At 31.3% G+C, this 19,609-nt stretch overlaps 1 protein-coding gene across 1 annotated transcript in view; it reads right to left on the minus strand.

Moving 5' to 3' along the window:
• Window positions 1–17,422, minus strand: part of POLR2E (DNA-directed RNA polymerases I, II, and III subunit RPABC1) — a gene marked incomplete at both ends in the record, with an annotated part of 59,607 nt that extends 42,185 nt beyond the window's left edge. The window contains one exon of the mRNA XM_051218679.1: window positions 17,350–17,422. Coding sequence (XP_051070611.1) covers window positions 17,350–17,422 — 73 coding nt within the window. The remainder of the gene's footprint in view (window positions 1–17,349) is intronic.
• Between the last annotated feature and the right edge of the window lie 2,187 nt (window positions 17,423–19,609).

Consider the following 19,609-nt stretch of genomic DNA (forward strand, 5'->3'; position numbering starts at 1 on the left):
CTAGTTTTCCAAGAGTTTCAAAACTTTTGGTAGCGGTTTATTTCCAAGTAGAGTTCTATTCACAAGTAAATAACTTAATGAAGCCATAACTTCCTGAATCATTTTTATTTCACAGTGAAAATAATTGGCAGTGAGTGAAAGAAAAGCTGTATAACAAATCGATAGATATCGTAATATCACAAGTGACAAGTGTGAAAACTTTTATTCCAATTCTAAAAGGCAGATTTTAAGTGAATGCTTTTCTCTGTTTTCTCAATTGTATTATTATGAAGTAATTAATGTCTGATTAAACTAGATAAGTAAACGAAGTTTTAATAAAATGTATTTCAGAAATATATTTAATATTAATTTGCAGTTAGATTTCATTATTAAGTCGTGTCAACTGAAGTGTCAGTGAATACTAGTTGGCAGTCAACATCTGTCTTACTAAATGTTTAGCAACTATTTAGGATTGTGGTTCCATACGCCTAAATGGTGTCGAACCAAGGAATTTTACGCCACACACCAAGCACAATCTGTTTGAAACAATTATTCAGGATACAACGTTTTACATTCTTAACTCGGATACACTATGTGACGATTATCCAATTTTAATGAAGATGACGTTGTTGAACTCAGTTGACATTACTTTGTACATCTACATAATTCATTCAGAACCTTATGTTTTAACAGAAATTGATATGTAGTTTACTATTTTAATGTAGAGTACGTTTCATTTAGTTTTCATTTTGCCAAACAGGTAATGAATAGAAATGATGTAAGGCTTTGTAGAATGTTTCTGTCAATGACAATAAATACCAGTTCCCTTTAATAAATGCAAACAAAAAAACATTTCACAATTAGTTAAGTCAACCTTTTTTGACAAAAAAAGAAATGTCACTTTTATCTCAAACAACTGTTGTCATTCTGTTCGATAGCGTTAAAATGTTTTGTTATAAAAATGAATAGTTATGGTTGTTGGCAGAGAACATTACTGAGTACCAGTAGACATGAAAAGTAATCTGTGGGAATAGACAGAAATGCTGACGGATTTACTGAATAATACAAATATATGATAATCCTAAACCTCGACATAACTTCACATTTCTGAATAATTAAACTAAACTTGTCATTCTTTAATCATAAGACAATGGTGGACGGTGGCGAAATTTCGTAGATTAGCTGAAGTTAGACATTAACACGATTGGATGTCAGCTGGCTCAGCGGTCTAGAAGTAAAGCGTTCGCGCAAGGGGCTGATAGTTCCTGGGTTCGAACTCCGAGGGTGTGATCGTGAATGTGCACTGCTGAGGAGTCATATACCGGGACGAAATAGTCATCCATTGCTTCCAGGTTTTCCATGGTGGTCTAGCTTTAACTGACTCATGAATTCAACTATCAAAATTACAATAATACAAACCCTATAAGCAGTGGAAAAACTGGTCAACTATTATCATAATATGCTAAGAATTCGCAAACCCTTTCATATGACATAGTTTTACGTCATGAACTGGATTCCGTTAGAAAATCAGTAGAAATTAAAAAAATTGGGTAGCTATTTACATCTCTTGTATAAAACTTTCCCATAATGTGTAGGAACGACTCATTCTAAGATTGAACCCAGGAAATTCAGGCTTCGTGACGAGCACTTAATTTTCGAACCACTGAGTCGAGACCCATTGGTTCACAATTCTAAGTTCAGTTAGTTTGTGATAGTGCATAACCATCATCAATTGACATTGGTAGTTCAAATTAATTGTCGAATTAATCGTCAACGAATTCAATGAAAAGTGATTGCAGTGAGAAAAATATTGTATTATTCACGGCTTAATCTATTTTTTTTTTCACCAGAAAAAACGAAGAGTAAACCATTAATAACTGATACTTTTGTGCCGTAAAATAGTTTAATTTCTTCAAATATAAACAACAGGTTGAAGTGTGTAAGTGTGCGGACGTGCCTGTGTGTGTATGCGTATGTGGATTTTCAAAGTATACTCAATCACACAGAATAGAAATTATCGTAAATTATTAATTTGTGACATCAAGTGTTCTAAATCCAGTTTTCTTTTAATAATTAAATTCATTTCCATGTGGGAAATATTAATAAAAAGGATTTTAAATTAAAATTTGGCCCTTAAAAGTAACTTTCAAAGAGTAATTACATAAGGAATTAATATAATATAAACAAATTTGTGAATTGAATTCAGTAAACAGAAGAAAAGATTAATTTAGAAATAAACAATCCATGCGTATTATAATCTGGAGTTATAGAATTGAGTAATTCGAAACATTCACACAAAAGAAATAGTTGTTAACATAAATAATACGTAGATATGAGGTACATTGAATTTCATACTTTACCAGCTTTAATCTATGAACATAACTGATCATTTGCTTCCAGGTTTTCTATGGTGGTCTAGCTTCAATTGCCTCATGAATACAGCTATTCAAAAATATGTCAAATTATACGTCTAAGAAAATGTTCCTCAGATGAAGTCAACAACTGAAAATGGATTATTATGTTAATGACTAATCCTAGTTTGAAAGTAACAGAAAATTACCATCTATTAGAATTAAATAATATTAATGTCATTTATTTTTCACTGCTCATCGAAAAAACATTATTCGGAGGTAGTTTGCTTCGGGAACTGACCTCAACTATATTATACTTAGATACTGAAGATCATTTCTCAGGTGTTTCTCTCCAGCTTTATACTCTTTAGTATTACTCAACTTAGATTCTAACGATGATCATACTCAGAACTTTCTGACTACAAGGAAAGCGCGTTAGCTTAAGACCACTAATCCATGTCCCCAACTTCAGTCGGTTCTCAATATTATGAGATCTTGCAACGATTGTTAATTAAGCTAGGTGACTAGACAAAATTTAATCAATATGACAAATTAGCCAACATGAAAAGACACAAATGAAGAGATTTTTAAATCAAATTACTTAATAAGCAAAAGCGAATACTCCTAATGATTTTGATTTTCGATTTCGAGGCGCAACTTTCAAATAGTAACATAAATTACAAACTATTATCAGCTTTTTTCTAGTAGTTAGTTAAACAAAGTAGGTTGATTCTTATATTGAACCAATTCTTCAAGTCAAGTTGTTATCTTCTGTTAATTTACAAGCCACTGAAATAAAACTTAACACCTTAATTGTGATTTATAGTCATCAATACATAAGTTGGTGAACTCAAAAAGATTTGTAATTCAAAACGGTGGTAATTTTCAGTAATATCAATCTGTCAGCTACATGTTTCATATGACAATTAAAACATAGATTTTTCAGTAGTCTGATCTCTAATTGGCTATATAAGATAATTATACCATACATATCAGTAAGGGGATTTATGGGATTCGAGTCCTGCACGCGCGATAGTGGATGCACACTACTGAAAAGTTATATACTAGGATGAAACAACCATTCAGTGCTTCCGTGTGGTCTAGCTTAAAACAATTCATAAATTCAACTGTGATTATATATTCATTCAATATTTTGAAGAATAGCTGTGTTGTTTCATATTTTAACTAAAATAATTGTCATTCTATCATATCGTTTATACTGTTTGAATGTTCTGTATTTTATTATATAAAACTGATCGAAATTAAAGTATTTACTCTTTATCCTATTGACATTTTAACATTTAAATGTGTAGCTTGTTTAAATTTACTTGTTCAAAAATCAATTTGAAACCCTTTCTCCTTTTCTTTTCTTTGTTTTTTTGTACGGTAAACAATCATTCTATAAACATAATAAGAATTTTATCAAACTGTTAAGCCCAATTCATAATCTAATTTAAGATTTAATTACATAATAACAGACTATAAACTGTTATATATCGGCAAAATAGACCCCCCCCCCAAAAAAACTATATCTTTACATTTCTATTTAATCAATTATAGAGCGTTTTATTTTTGCCAAAATCTAAACTTCAAAAATTCAATGGGGATGGGGTTAAAAAGAAGAAAACAAAAATGAACTGATATAGAAACAGTGTTATAAGGGAGAAAATGAAAAATAACAATAAATTAGAATTCCAAATATACATTTAGGTGATCTATCAGTGATGTAATCGAATTGTTGGATAAACATAATATACATTAATATGAATAATGATTGAATGACATTTCATTATTCTTAATTGTCTTACCAGTATTATCACGTTCGTTTATTGATCACTGTCGGTTAGATAATATGTAATACAAAAATCATAAATGATTATCAGAAATAAACTATCTAAAATTATCCATTAACTTAGTGATAAAGAAACAAGGAATTTATATGAATCTTTATTGTTCGAATTTTTCTTTATCAAAATGTAAGATTATTATAATAAGTAGTAACCAATATTGCTTTAAGCATTTCTAACTGTTGATCTACTTCCATGAGTTAAACGGGTTCCTACTCTAAATGATTTTATATCCTGTTAGGTCAGAAGTCCTGAGGTTTTAAAACTAGAGTTGATTAGTGGTTTTATGAACCAAGGAAACTATCGACTAGAATCCAGACATAGATTGGTAGCATTCGTTAAATAGTAGTTAACATTGATTCAAGAACTATTGCTAACTGCTTCTAACCACTTAACATTTTAGTCTGTTATCAATTCACATAGGTCTGTCTTGGTGCTATTAAGCTTAAAATATAGAAAGAAGCTGCCTTGAATGATGTAGTTTTCAATATTTCATGAGATATAATTACGTCATGAGGTAAAAGTATAAGTTACTGACATATAAATCAGATCTAAGATAGGATCTATTGCGATTTGTGCGAAGTCTAATATACATGACTGAAGGTTTGTATCTTAATAAAGGCTAAGTGGGAACTAGCACGAAACCTAGGTCAAGAAGCTTCTACTGACTTCATTCAACCACCTAAGATTATTAGATCTTGGTACACTTAACTTATCAGTTTCAAAAATATTTCTTTTCTCATTTCAAGAGAATTGTTATAATCTGCTGAAAATATTTAATGAATTATAGAACATTATGGATATTAAATAGCTGTTTGTTCTTAGATGAGGCAAATGAAATCATCAAGTCTCATGGAGAGAACAACGTCATTTTGACTACTTGGTTGGAATTGACTGATATTCATAGTTTTAACAAAATCAATTTGTAAACAACATCCAACATTGTCAATCACATCCGTTTCACACTTCTGACATTGTTGAACATTTTTATTTATTGTCCACTGAGTTACTAAAATCAATGATTTAATCGTTGGATCCGAAAATCGATTAGAGCTGGGTTATAGTCCCGTGAGCGGGATCGTGAATGAGCACTCCTAAGGAGTAACATACTAGGACGAAACGACAGTCCAGTGCTTCTAGATTTTCCAAGATGGTCTAGCTTTAATCAACTCATGAATTCAACTATTAAATTACTACAATCTCCACAAAACCCCTTTCTGATAAGAAAATACATAAGTTTAGCATAAACACGGTTTTGAAAATTATTTTTAAAACTTATTCTCAAGACAACTAGCTAATCATAAATATTTTCCTCGTTATACCTACTCATTTACTTAATGCGGACCAATAGTTTAGTATCGATTGATCATTAGGTAATGCCCGACTTATGTATATCAATTCCTCCTTATCACTGATCGAAACCTGTCGATCATATGGTCCATCGTTTAAATGACTTACCATCGTGTGCACAATGTCGCAATGTAAGGTGGTGGTTGGTAGTATTCGATAGGAAACCCTGGACTAACGTTCCATGTTATTTGGCACTTGTCACTAAGGTCTACCTGTAATATTGACTACATTTGACCACCTTGTAGATAAATAACATCCAATGGTTTGTTATACAATACCTAGTGTAAAATATTTACTTATCTTCAGAAAGCAAAACAAAATAGTATCTATTTTTAAAATTGGTATCGAAAAGTAGAATTCCATAAATGTGGTGTGATGTAAATAGTTGTCCTAAAATGAACAAAGAATTTGTCCAAAATGACTATGATTCTAGTAGAGTAAAACGAAAAGAATCGATGAAAAAACTTCTGAAACCATTGTGATAAAAATGTACACAATCAATAATCTAGAAGATAATTTTTTTTCCTGTAAAAATACACAGGTAATAGGTTTCTTAATTCACTTTGGTATTGGTTGTTTAAATCTTTCCATTGATGTTTGCGACTGTAATTGATCAGTCGCTTATTGGCATAGATATTGCTCAAGTTACAAGCATTGAAAGCGAAGATGGATGGTGACTAGCAGTGGAATCCAGGATGCGCGTTTCGTCCTATTTGAGACCGGTCAGCTGAATTTGTCTGCATCCAAGAGTTGACGATCACTCCAGGACTCAAACCCAGTACCGTTTGCTTCAAGCGCCATCACGTTGTAAACTTGGCTACTGAGTTCAGATAGATGAGGCCCAAATAGAACAAAACACATGTCCTGGATTACACTGCTAGCCACGATCCATCTCTTTTTAATATATTTCTCGTTGTTTTCTAAAATAAACAACTTGTTGATTTATATATTTACTTTGAAGAACTGTGTATTTATACGGAGATACGATCCTATCATACATCATTGGCCAAGATTGATACTTACCAGTGATTGTTTCTATAAACATTCATAGGTCTTGAAATACATGATGTGTTTCATATCAATAACATATTAAAATAAAAGTTTGCATGAACTATATTTTAAACCTCAAGTCCTTTTAAAATATCTTATAAGTATACAGCTCAACTGAATATCATTCAAAAGATTTTGTATAGTGATTCCAGGTTTTCAATTGTAGTCTAACTTGGATCGATTCAGGATTTCAATTACAAAAACCACAGTTTACGCCAGTTAAGCATATTGAGAGCTAATGATTGATTGCTCAACTAAATTTATTAAGCCTCTGTTAATTAAAACAATATCTTTTATTATAAGGATGGGGGTTTGTGGAGAACCTTAGGTCTCGTGCGCGAACGTTTGGCTTTTAGACCACTGGGCTGGCATCGAACTGTGTTAATGCCTAACTTCAGTCGATTCACGACCTTGGATGCTGGCTCAGTGGTCTAGAGGTTAAGCGTTTACACGCAAGAACTATAGGTCCTGAGTTCGAATGCCGCGGGCGGGAACGTGGAGTTCCGTGTTGGGACGAAATAGCCGTCCATTACTTCCAGGTTTCCAATGGTGATCTAGCTTACACCGACTAATGAACTTTACCTTATTCTGTCCACCTTCGTTGAGTCGTTTTCGAAACAATCGGCTTTCTTAATTAACAGTTTTTGATGGATCAAACATAAAACTTATATTGAACTCCGTCTGCTGCATATAACTTCCTTTGACCTAATTATTCAGCATGTTATCAATAATTCACAATGGATCAACCTTTCTAATCAGTACAATTTATTTTCAAAGCTGTACAATCGCAAATATATATAAATGTTTTTTTTACAAAATGATAATAATCACAATATTTGTGATCATGGAAAGTTCTGTTAAACATGCTAACAGTGAGATGGAATACACAAAGGCATTAAAACGTTATTGAAATAACATTTTATCTTATCATACTGTGCCTTCCTTTCCCAATCATGATTTCTCTATCTTCATGAAGATTATGTAAGCTTTCAGCAATAAAACTATTATTAGTTTCCCTGATAAAATTAACACTTTAATGCCTTTGTTTATTCTACCTCAATGTTACCATGTTTAACAGAATTTTCGATGATTACTAGTATTGTAATTATTATCATTTTGAAAAATATGTAAATACATTTGTGGTTGTACAGCTTTGAAAATAAATTCGTTGAAAAGAGAACTCTTCGCCAAACCAATTTTTCTTATTTTAATCAGTAGAAGTTTATTTGTAGCCATGGATAGTTCAACTAGACTTAAACATCTAGTGTAATCAAAATCCGTAACTTTAAAGTATTCTGTTCTAGATACTGAGTAACTTATTTTAAAGTCAATTATACTTAGATGTAATACTTACTATATTGGGTTATATATATATTTGTTCATATCTGTTATGCATATTAATATTTCAGTAGTGAGTTCGAATTTCGGGCAATTGATTAACCTCAGAAATATTTTCTATCTATAAGTAATAGCTAACTGAGAAGTGATCAATTACTTTGTACAACCCTTTCGTACTGATCAAATTCTATCAATCAATTTGAAATATGGTTATTGGTCTAAGTGAGTCCGGACCGCCCTCGCTATGGTGAGACTTACTTGATTATGTGTAGTCTCCAGGATCGCTTACTTGTTCTAAATGTAGTGTTAGTTGCCACGCGTCAGAAAGGCATATCCGAAATTTTGAGAAAAATGGTTTAGGCTAGTGGGTTTTAAATCAAATTACTCAGCAACCTAGTCTAGAACGTTGCAACTAGGCTATTCTATTCACTACTGAACGCCCGTAGAGCTAAGATATTTAAAAATAACTAATCGTCGAGAAGTGTTCCATGTCATGTTTATTTAGCCCTTTAGTTCATGTTTAATCATGAGATTTGTTGAATAACTAATGTAAAAATCTTCAGGAAGACAGTGTTCGTACATCTTCGTATAGAGAACTTCAGAAATACACACAGAACATGTAAACCAATTAGGGATTGACTCGGTAACCAATCGTCTATATTTTTCCAATATCGGACAATCTAATCAATATTAATCATCGTCACATTCATTGTTACTATCGGATTAATGACAACAGGGTTTTCTTTCAATCTCTTTCTAAAAACTGATCAAGTAATGTGTAACTTATTTTATTTTTATTGAAAAATAAGGAAGCATTAAGTTGTAATTCATAATTTTCTTCAATATCATGTAAATTCGTTTAGTATATGACTGGTGAAAATTCATTTATACACATATCACTGTAATAGAATCTGTCAAATCATCAATGGTAGATATATTAAGAAAATCCAATAATCAATTATAAATGTTACTTTTATTACCAAGTCAACATTACTAGACTGTTGTGTTTTGTAAGAAGTAACCACATAAATTGTTTAGTAGACTTGTTTATTTATCAACAATCATGTTACTTTCTAATAATTCGAATAAAAAATAAACTCACCCATCTTACACTAACAAGAGTGAAAATAAATTTTTTTCTATGTGTAGGAGTATAACAACAGTTTTACTACACATATAACCTCATTAAAGAAGCTTTTAGTTACTATGTATAATTATTCAGTTGTAATAGGTGTACAAATACGTACGCTAACAACAAAATAATATATTCTGGAACCTTCAGATGTCCATTGGAATATATAATATAAAAAGCACCTGTATACATTGTCTATATTTTTCCATTGTATAAGATTCACAGATTCAGCCTTACACTCAATATTTTTATAAACATGTACATAAAAACAGATAACCAATTCCATATGTCAGTCACTCAATTTATGTAAATCGAATTACTAACAAGATCCCTCCCTATGATAATTAAGATTAATAAATGTTGTAAAACATGAACTGTTACCAAGTATGCATATATATAAATTTACCCTCTAGACAGGGAGATAGGAACATAAACTTTTCTACAAATAAAAGTTATTTTCCAGACATTCATATGCAGATATTGAATGGATAAACAGTTTATGAAAACTTATCAAGTATAATAGTAAAGAGGTTTATATACGAAGATTTTTATGATTACTACTACTACTACTACTACTACTACTACTAATAATAATAATAATAATAATAATAATAATAATAATAGTAACAATCAAAATAATTGAAACAAATGACGAAATATATATTTTCTTATTGATAGAAACTTATGGGGGCATGGCCAAAGGAAAAAAGTTAAAACTGAAAATGTGCTAATCTCATCAGGCGATTAATAATAGAACGTTTAATAAGTTCAAAACAATAACTTAAAATCTAAACCATTACAGAATAAATGAACAATTTAAATTCGAGCTTTAGATCGACTCGTAAATTCAACTGTTAAAATACTACAATCTCCACAACTCCCCATACTGATAATTTAAAGTGACATAGAAACTAGATAGATGTTATAAGTTATAGAAATGGATTATACAAAACATGATGAAAACTCATTTGAAGATGCAATCATTTTCATTGAGGTTGTGGAACATTGGGATAAATTAGTTTGATATTAGAGTTTAACACTTAAAGAATTAATTAGAGAGATAAGTAAAAGGAACTGAAGAATAAGACTATGGTAGGGAGAAAGACGTGTGTAACCTTGTATAAATGTTGAGATCAAGGTATGGAATTAATTTTTATCTAGTGCCCTTAAATCTATCAGAAGCTTCAGACTTATTATAAGGACAGATATAAAAAAGGTGAATAATATACTTAGGTGATAATGATAAAATCCATGATAAATGGTCAAGATCAGTAGTAGGAAATCAATCTACAACAGAGTTCACTTATCGTTTATTTGTTGTTTTTCATTTGTAACTTTTGTATTTCTACAGTTAATTCATTATTTTACAAAATATGTAGTTGTACAAATGACTGACTTTCGTAATTTTACATTGCAGATTGAATTCAACTGGACAATTATTGGAAACTAGGAAATACTGGACGGATATTTTGTTTCAGAATGCAGCTTCTCAACAGTGAACAACTAAGACGTTACCAAGGATCGAACCGAGAACCCTTAAACCCTTAGACCTATGAGTTACCATCCACTGATTTACACTTTAAACATAAATCCATTCCTGATAATCCACGACCATCATTCATTCCCATCGATGATTTGTATCTTACTAATTTTTCACCTTCAGTGTTAATTTACTACTTTATCATCACCTGTTGATGAATTTATTTTGATCAATATTGAAAATATGATTTCATAGAAAACATTCTTTTCATACATGTTTTGTTTTCTATATTATTTTCCCATTTGAACATATAAATAGTTAGTAATGATAGGTGAAAGTACTTATGTGAATCATATACTGATTTATTCATTCAATCAGTTGATTCGTCAACTTGCTTAACAATACAAATCGACAATAAAATCAAAAGGGATTCATTTAATTTATTTACCGGGTAAATAACTAGGTTCTGAGCAACGCTTTTAATGTGAGTAATAGTGATATTAGATGTCAACTTAAATCAAAATAGGTGGTATGGGTTTGGAACTGTAACTCATGGACTGAAATTCTGTAGCATTCAACTGTCGGTCACTGCTTCACAAATGGAAACTAGAAAGTAATAACTGAGAAAAAGCTTTATATCCAAGTAATTTATTTTTGATTCTAAATTTTGATACGAGACACATACTGCTACTTCTCAGTAAGAAGTATTCTCAACCTTGAAGGAGGTGATGCTTACTATAGGTTCAAATATGTATCATCTGTCATTATAGTGAGACATTAGGATTGAATTATGTGCATCGAGATGTCAAGTATATTAGTAAAATCGTAACTTGATAGAAGTGGCTAGATCAGCAAAAACGGCTACATAAACGTGACACAAGTAGTAACTCATTGATATATGAATATGAATATTTCAGTCCGATAGGAGATCTCTTGCTGTCAGAAAAAGACTTAACTAACACTAAGTAATGCCAGTTTGAATTTCACATAAAGCATCATTTCCCTTAATATAACATATTTATTTGGCTTGTGGGTGCCGACTTAAGGAAATTCTAGATCAAGCAGGACATCCTATCATTTGCCTCTAATGATTTAACAAATACATTGATATATGGTACTAATTTGAAGACATAATATTGACTGATGTTAAGGAAAGTAAACGTATTTAAAAATATATGATCGAAAAGACGGTAGATGTATGCATGAAGAAGTAATCTATTATATTGAATTTCATCACGATCATTTATTTGAGTTGGGAAACCATCCCCGCTGAAGCTGTTTTCATAACAGACACTAATACTTCAAATAAAAAAACATTAAGGCGAATGAACCAGAAAACTGCTATTTTGTTTAGGCTTTCTAATCATCAGTAGTACACAATCATGAATCTAACAGAGTTAAATTAAATAACACTAAATCTAACTTAAGTGCTGTATAGGTAACTGTCTAAGTTAGCGTAATACTAATATGACATCATCATCATCATCATCTTAAGACTAGAATATTTCTCTCATTGAATAGAGAGATTTATTTTATCTGTTTAAAATCAACATAAATGCTTAGATATAATATACATCGTTTAAACAGAAAACGCTACACCTTGTGATTGATTAAGCAACCTAATCAATTAAACTTTATTACAGAGAAAAATTAAAATGCAAACTTACAGTAGTTGCGTTCTGGTACCAAATTTTTTACCAGTGTCCACACTCTCTGTTAGTTTATGATAGAAATATATATATATATATATATATATATATATATATATATATATATATATATACGATTTATTAAAAACAGTCTTGGTAAACAATAGTCAGGTATGTATGAGAGGTGATACGAATTTTCTGAATATCTAGTGAAAATTTATCGGCTTGTTTAGTAGTGCCTATCAACCAATGATAGTTTCAGAGCAATTTTATACTATGTTCTGTAATAATGATGTAATGATGTCATTAGGTAATGATAAATAACTCCAAGACATGAGAGTCTGAATCCTATTTTATACGAGGTGGACAAAAATTTAAAAAAAGCGGATATTTGATGGATAAATCATCCGATTATCAATTAGTCAATTGACAGTTCAAAACCTACATTATCTACATAGATTTGTACGTCCTTTAGAACTAAATCTTCATTCAAAGTTGGACATATAATTAGTTAATTAATCTACAAGTTGAATCACTGAATATATACTGATATAACTTGACAAACTTCTATATCAAGCTACTTGTATATTCCATAAATGTTTGAATTATATTTCACTATGTTATTTCTTAAAACATCTGTAAGTAAATCATAATTATTTTAAAAGATTTTACAGTTTGTATGGTATAAATAAAATAACATTTACAAACTATCTATACATTCAATAACTAAAGTGAAATAAAGATTATTGGGAAAACAGTGAACAACAGATGTTTAATTTAGCGAAATAGAACATCTTGACAAAGTAGTCATAGATTTTTGAACCTCAAAAACTTGTTACATTCACATGATTCTTTTTTCTATTGAAGTATCCATCATTAAATATGTAGGTGAACTCATTTTTTCTCTTTATTATGAAAACTTAGTCTATAAACTAAAAACGGCATGTTGTCAAATTGGAAACTATTCAGATCAACCTCTTATTCGGTATTACAATCATGTTGTTGATAATCAAATCTGAACTAATGAATCACTGTTAAGATATGGGTTACATAAATGGAAGTTCCAGTAGTGAGTAGATTTATAAGATAACTATTTATTTTAGACAATAGCCAACTAATGGACTTCAAAATGTACAATAGGTTTTATTCGAGACTTTTTAAATAGATGCACATATGTATTCGAAGTTCCGTAACTGATCACTATGAGAATATAATCAGTTTAAAACATGTAAATTTCGACTGAAATTGATGAATCCAGTTAATTTCATGATATACATATGATAAGTAGTGTTGATTTTTATTTAGTATCTTAATAGGACACGGTATATTTAAGGCATTCAGTCTTAAATTTCTATCACAACGGAAATATTAACCCTGGAGAGCAAACACACGTAGTTCATAAGTTCTAAATAGGATAAAAAGTTGGACTCTCCAAATATGTAGTGAAAGCCTATATTCTGACTAGATATTTCAACTAATTTTATCTATCTATAATTTCATCCTTTATATAATGATAGATATTTCAAAGTGATCGACAACTCAAGTGGGAACAACCAATCTATTATTTCATGTTCAATCACACAGTGCTTTAGCAATATGTGAAAATCATACATCAAATATATCATTTGCATATGTTTGAATTGTCTCTTACAAGCTTCATTTTTCCTTCATACCTGCTTATGTCTTGATTGATTTCAGCTTCGCTCTCTCTCCTCTTCAATTCAATCTTCTCAACTTTCTGCCCTTAGACATTCCACCGCTGCCCGTTGTTACATACTACTTATATCTGTTAGTACAATTAGCATACATCAAAGTGTTAGGTTAGCCATTTTTGACAAAAAAGCCTGCAAACTATTGGATACAAGATTATGAGTGATATTTAACATAAAGCTCATTTTTATTACTATAGATTGTGTAATGTTGCAATCACTTGCGCGTGCTACATTATTTTGTAGAAAAAAATATTGAATGAATAATATGATCTTATTTCGTCAGAATCATGAATCAATCTAAGTTAGACCGCCAATATGAAACTTCTCAGGAGTGCGCATCCACGATCCTGCACTCGGAACTCGAACCCAGTACTCACGGTCTCGCGCGACAACGCTTAACCTCTAGACCACTGAGTCAGCATCGAACAGTGTTAATGTTTAACTTCAATCGATCCATAATCTTGTGTGATCATTCATCCAGTGTCATGGGTTCGAGTAGTTCGTGAGGGATTGTGGATGAGTACTGCTGAAAAGTCCCATACTGGGACGAAACAGTCGTCCAGTGTTTCCAGGTAGTCTAGCTTACACTGACTCATGAATTCAACTATTAAAATCCAGAATCAGTTAAGATTTAAACTTTTTAAACAAAAAAAACAGAAAGAATAGTTCCATAATGTTGAATTAGATTTTCGATCGCATCATCTAAATTGTTTCATACTTCACTGTAAACAACAAAATATAAAAATTACTGGTTCAAAGAGTTTCTTATAAGTATTTCGGTCAATTAGTTCGTTCTCGTTATTTACGTTTTTTATTTCTGAAGAATGAATAAATAAATAAAACATTATAGAAAGCTGTTTTAGTCTACTTCATAATGTATCAATAAAATATCCTAGAAATATACTGTCGGCCTGCTTGAATATATGGGTTAGATGTTCACGCCATCTTGATATTTCAACCAGTTATCTGTTTTTGTTTATCCTAACACATCAATATGCGTTTGTGAAAAGTTTATGACCTTTCGCTGTACAAGTTACAAGATAGTACAATCAAAGACATATTGGTGGCCGGCAATATATGCATTGACAAGACGTCGATTCCTGAACTTCTAATATCTAACAGGCGATCACTCAATATTTATCGTCAATATCGACCAAGAAACAAGAAACGGAAACTTGTTGAAATTTGTGCTGAGAATTCTATATTGTACCGGAAAATTTAACATTGAATAAAGCAATTAATAATAATAATAAATGAAGCTTTGATCCTTGTTGAAATCTAGTTAAGAGTGGACATAATTTAATCGTTATTTATTGTCATAGATTAGTTTGATGTGATTTTATTTATTAGATTATGTGATGAATACAGTTAATAGAATGATAATAATTATAGAACAATTATTACTTAAGCAGGTTTTACACTCAATTTGTAAAAAGATGAGAACTTATGGACATAAATGTTGTTGTTGTTTTACGTTTCAGTGGTCTAGAATATACTGTCACTTATTTTGATTATATATATATATATATATATATATATATATATATATATGAAGAGAGAGAGAGACTGAAAAAGAGATAAAATACAATGTTAAGCTAATATATGCACAACTTAACAAGATGAATATATTTGGAAGTTTTCAGTTCTATTTAAATTATATAATCATATTCGATGTTTGGAGGTGAATAAAAAGAAACCCTGGACTTGAGTCTCTGGCTATTTGATACCCGTCAGTAGTGAATACTTCTAGTCTGAAGATAATTGCTAAGCCATAATGAGCTGAAACTCAAGTAATTCAAATCCACAGTCTGAGGCGCAACCATTGATCTATTCGGTCTTTTATGAAAATTGAGATATTTGCAATTGATTAATCACTTAGTAGTGACCTATGTTATGATTGTCTAGTACTGATACACTCCTACCTATATGATAAAATTATTTCACGAATATTAATCAGTCACATTCTGTGGGCATATTTATATAACCTTGCACTTTTATGATTATTTACATTACTGACTGATGTTTCCCAAGAAAATAAAGTTAAGGTTGAATTTCTTTCTCTAATATAAGTGGTTCGATCATGATGCTCTTATTGCTCTTCCGAACAACATCACTAACATATATCATGTAGAAGCGAGTTATTCGAATTTCTCCGCTTATAACTGTTAGCCTGTTCTGTTGACTTTGATATTGATCGGTTATTGCTAATCTTCATCCTGTTTTTATCTGCACATTTGAACTCAGTTCAATCAGTAATCAATAAACACATAGAAATCGATCCAATTTATCAATCAATTAGAAAACCCATGGACAAACAATGAACCGAAAAGGAGGAGAATAATCATAATAAATATGCAGATAAAAACAGGATAAAGATTAGCAATAACCGATCAATATCAAAGTCAACAGAACAAGCTAACAGTTATAAGTGGATAAATTCGAATAACTCGCTTCTACTTAGTCTATGTTAATGATGTTGTTCGGAAGAACAATAAAAGCTTCATAATCGAACCATCTATATTAGAGAACGAAACAGCCTAAATCATTCATATAAGCTACAAATCTTCTCCATCATCTGGAGATCTTGAAGTACTGGATAGTTCTGTCGTACCTCAGTAATGAATACCAACAACATCCCATACCTTCATGTCGTATTGAGTACGTTACCCTTAGATCACTGAGTTAAAATTCAGTGATAAATATTTCTAGCTACAGTGTACTCGGAATAATAAACAACGACCATGTGATGCCATCGGTAATATCAGCCTCATTATCGAACTATATCACTCACAGTTAGTCTTGTGGAAACTATATTCAAGTTAGAAGAGAAAAGCGTATTTCAACTAGTGGGTTTAACTTTGAAACTTTACTTTGGTTACTTTACTTCATTGAGTTAAATGTTACTTAACAATGTTTCTCATAGAAAATATTTGAACAAAACACCTAATAGAATTGTCTTTGATATTTTTATAATTCTAGTCAAGTTAAATTATGCTTCATACATGCACTACCTAGTTTTAATGTACAGAGATAGATTTTGTCACTTAAAATAACCATCAATATAAGATACAATATAATTTTTATGAACCAGTCAGTGAAATATCTATAATGTAGAAATAGTAGTATGCCATAACATCATTACTTAGTATATACTATAATAAAATAAAGCTCAATCAAATTAAAGTAATTCACTAGTTTCATAGTCATTCGTATATGATGAGCTGTTTTACCATAGATTTGTACTTTTACCTACAATCTGCAAGATACCTTACAAGAAATATAGATAAGTTATTCTCTGTTAAGTTCAATTTCAATCTAATCGTATATGATTAAGTTTAATCTATACATTAGTTCCTAATCACAAAGCATAATGTTAATCTCCTTCTGACAAGTGACCAATGCACAAACATAGGAAAATTAGGAATCATAAAGAAAACCAAAGAATATTGGAGGTAACCTACCGTCATCTGAATGAATTGCTTCACTGTATAGTATAATTGAATAAAATATCAAGGTGACTTGGATAGAATACATTCTCGATTTCAGGAAATATTTAATATTATAACAATCAATTAGTTAAATTAAGTTAGTAAGAATTTAGGATTTTCTAAATAAAAGCTGTGGTTGATTTGATTGTGGAGTATATATATATATGTGTGTTTCAATAATCACTTCCTTATTTTTAATTCAGCATCCAATATTTTAAACTTATTCTCCAGATATTCTGTTTGCTTGATTTGAGTTGTTTTTGAATTTCAAAGTTTCTGACCTATAGAAGATGCGCTACGTCAGATTATGAAGGTGAACCAACAACAATAGGCTTTGTAAAAAGTAAATTCTTGTCTTTTTGAAGAAGGTAATCTGTTTTATAACCAATTTTGTAAGAAGTTTGTATTTATCTAACTAGTTTCTTTTTTTCTGTTATTTTTCACTAGTTTCTAATCTTCCAAATGTATTGTGATAAACCAGAAAATAGCACAATGATATCCGATTGGATTAGAGTTAGTGTAAATTTCCCGTCTGTTAATTGGCACTGTGAATTAACCAATCAATTATGAGCAAACTGACAGAATGGTATAGAATATAAGAAAAGCTAAATAAAAGATTTCCTGAAATTATGTTGTGATATATATACTATAATGATATTTTTCTGTGGGCTGATATATATTTACTACCTATTGAAGATTAAGAATTGTTTGATGGTTGCTTAGTTTAAATTCTTAACGTTTTAGATACGGACGCTCACAAATGTATTCAAGAATGAACCTTGAAATTCACAAATAATCGCGGTTAGTACAATACCTTAAAACTATTGAAATGGAATATAATCATTAACGATAATGAAATAATTAAAGAAAATTTATTTCCTAGCTTATTTGTATACACAAACATATCAGTACGTATAAATTATCAGTTTAGGGTTGTGCAGATTGTTGAGTTTCTATTGGGATCATAAACCGATCAACGTTAGATCACCATCGGGAACTTGAAAGCACTGGACGGCCGTTTCGTTCTAGAATTGGACTGCTCGACAGCATGCATCCGCGGTCCCTCACGCAGGACTCGAACCCAGAGCCTTAGGTCTCGAGCTCATGCTTAAGATCAAGACCACTCAGCCGGCATCCAGAATATAAATTTACACTTTGTTATATGGTGGGCGAGAGCCGACTAGGCTCTCTAAAACTAGGTTTCGTAGTAATTTGTGCTTGTCAGTTTGTAATCTTAAGAAGACTGAATACCCCTGTGGAATCTAAACAGATGTTTTTGCACACAACTGAATTCCGGCCTTTCTGTTGGCCACCTCGACGCACCTAACATTCCAGCTTAGTGCGAAACTGAGTCACTCAGATGTAATCGACAGATTTCGATAAGTCTTAAAAAATTTAGACAAACTGATAAGTCTTGTCGATCGAACGCTATATTCGTTTTTCTAAGCTATTCTGGTAACCCGCAGTCTAGAACTACACAGCGACTTGAACACCAGAGAGAAGACACAAGTATGAGAGAAAATACTTTATCCCAAGATTCATTCTTGTACAGAAAATCATGGGTATTTATAGATGTTGGCGTCTGTTAAATCAACATCATTTTTCAGCCAATCCGTTAACGACATATTATGCTACCGACCAATAGTACCACGCCACGCTGGAATTCTCGAACGTTCCATCATACTCTGATTGGCTAGGACCCTTCGGCTCCTTTTGGACCTCTGAAGGCTCCGTTGAAGTTCTCCGGAAGCCCACTCAACACAAACATGGAACTGGTCACTATTCCATGACCAATCAATTGTACAGTAACTGTTTACCTAGTATTCTAAGGTACTATTTCTCGATTACTCATTGCTTCAGCTCGCCGAAATCAGTGACTTTAGTCTATTAATCGTAAAAATAAAGATTCATTTAAACTGGACCTGGATTTTAAATCATAAATGTTAATTACAATAACGGTCACTCTTATACAAAAACTTGAATGTGGCTAACAATGGAATCTTAGATGCACATGTTGTCCCACCTGAGACTCATCATTTGGATGTACCTGCATTCTGGTTGATATGACTCCGGAATTGGAACTTAGAACTTCTCGATCCAGAAGCCTAATCATCCCATTAGTTACTGAATCCAGATGCACACTCAGTTTCGCATAGCATTCAAGTTTAATTTAATTTATGAGGTTTTTTAAGCTATCCCTTTGTTGACATTCCTGAAGGAATTTCGATCAGTC

This window comes from Schistosoma haematobium, chromosome ZW, assembly GCF_000699445.3.
Source record: "Schistosoma haematobium chromosome ZW, whole genome shotgun sequence".
Classification (NCBI taxonomy): domain Eukaryota; kingdom Metazoa; phylum Platyhelminthes; class Trematoda; order Strigeidida; family Schistosomatidae; genus Schistosoma; species Schistosoma haematobium.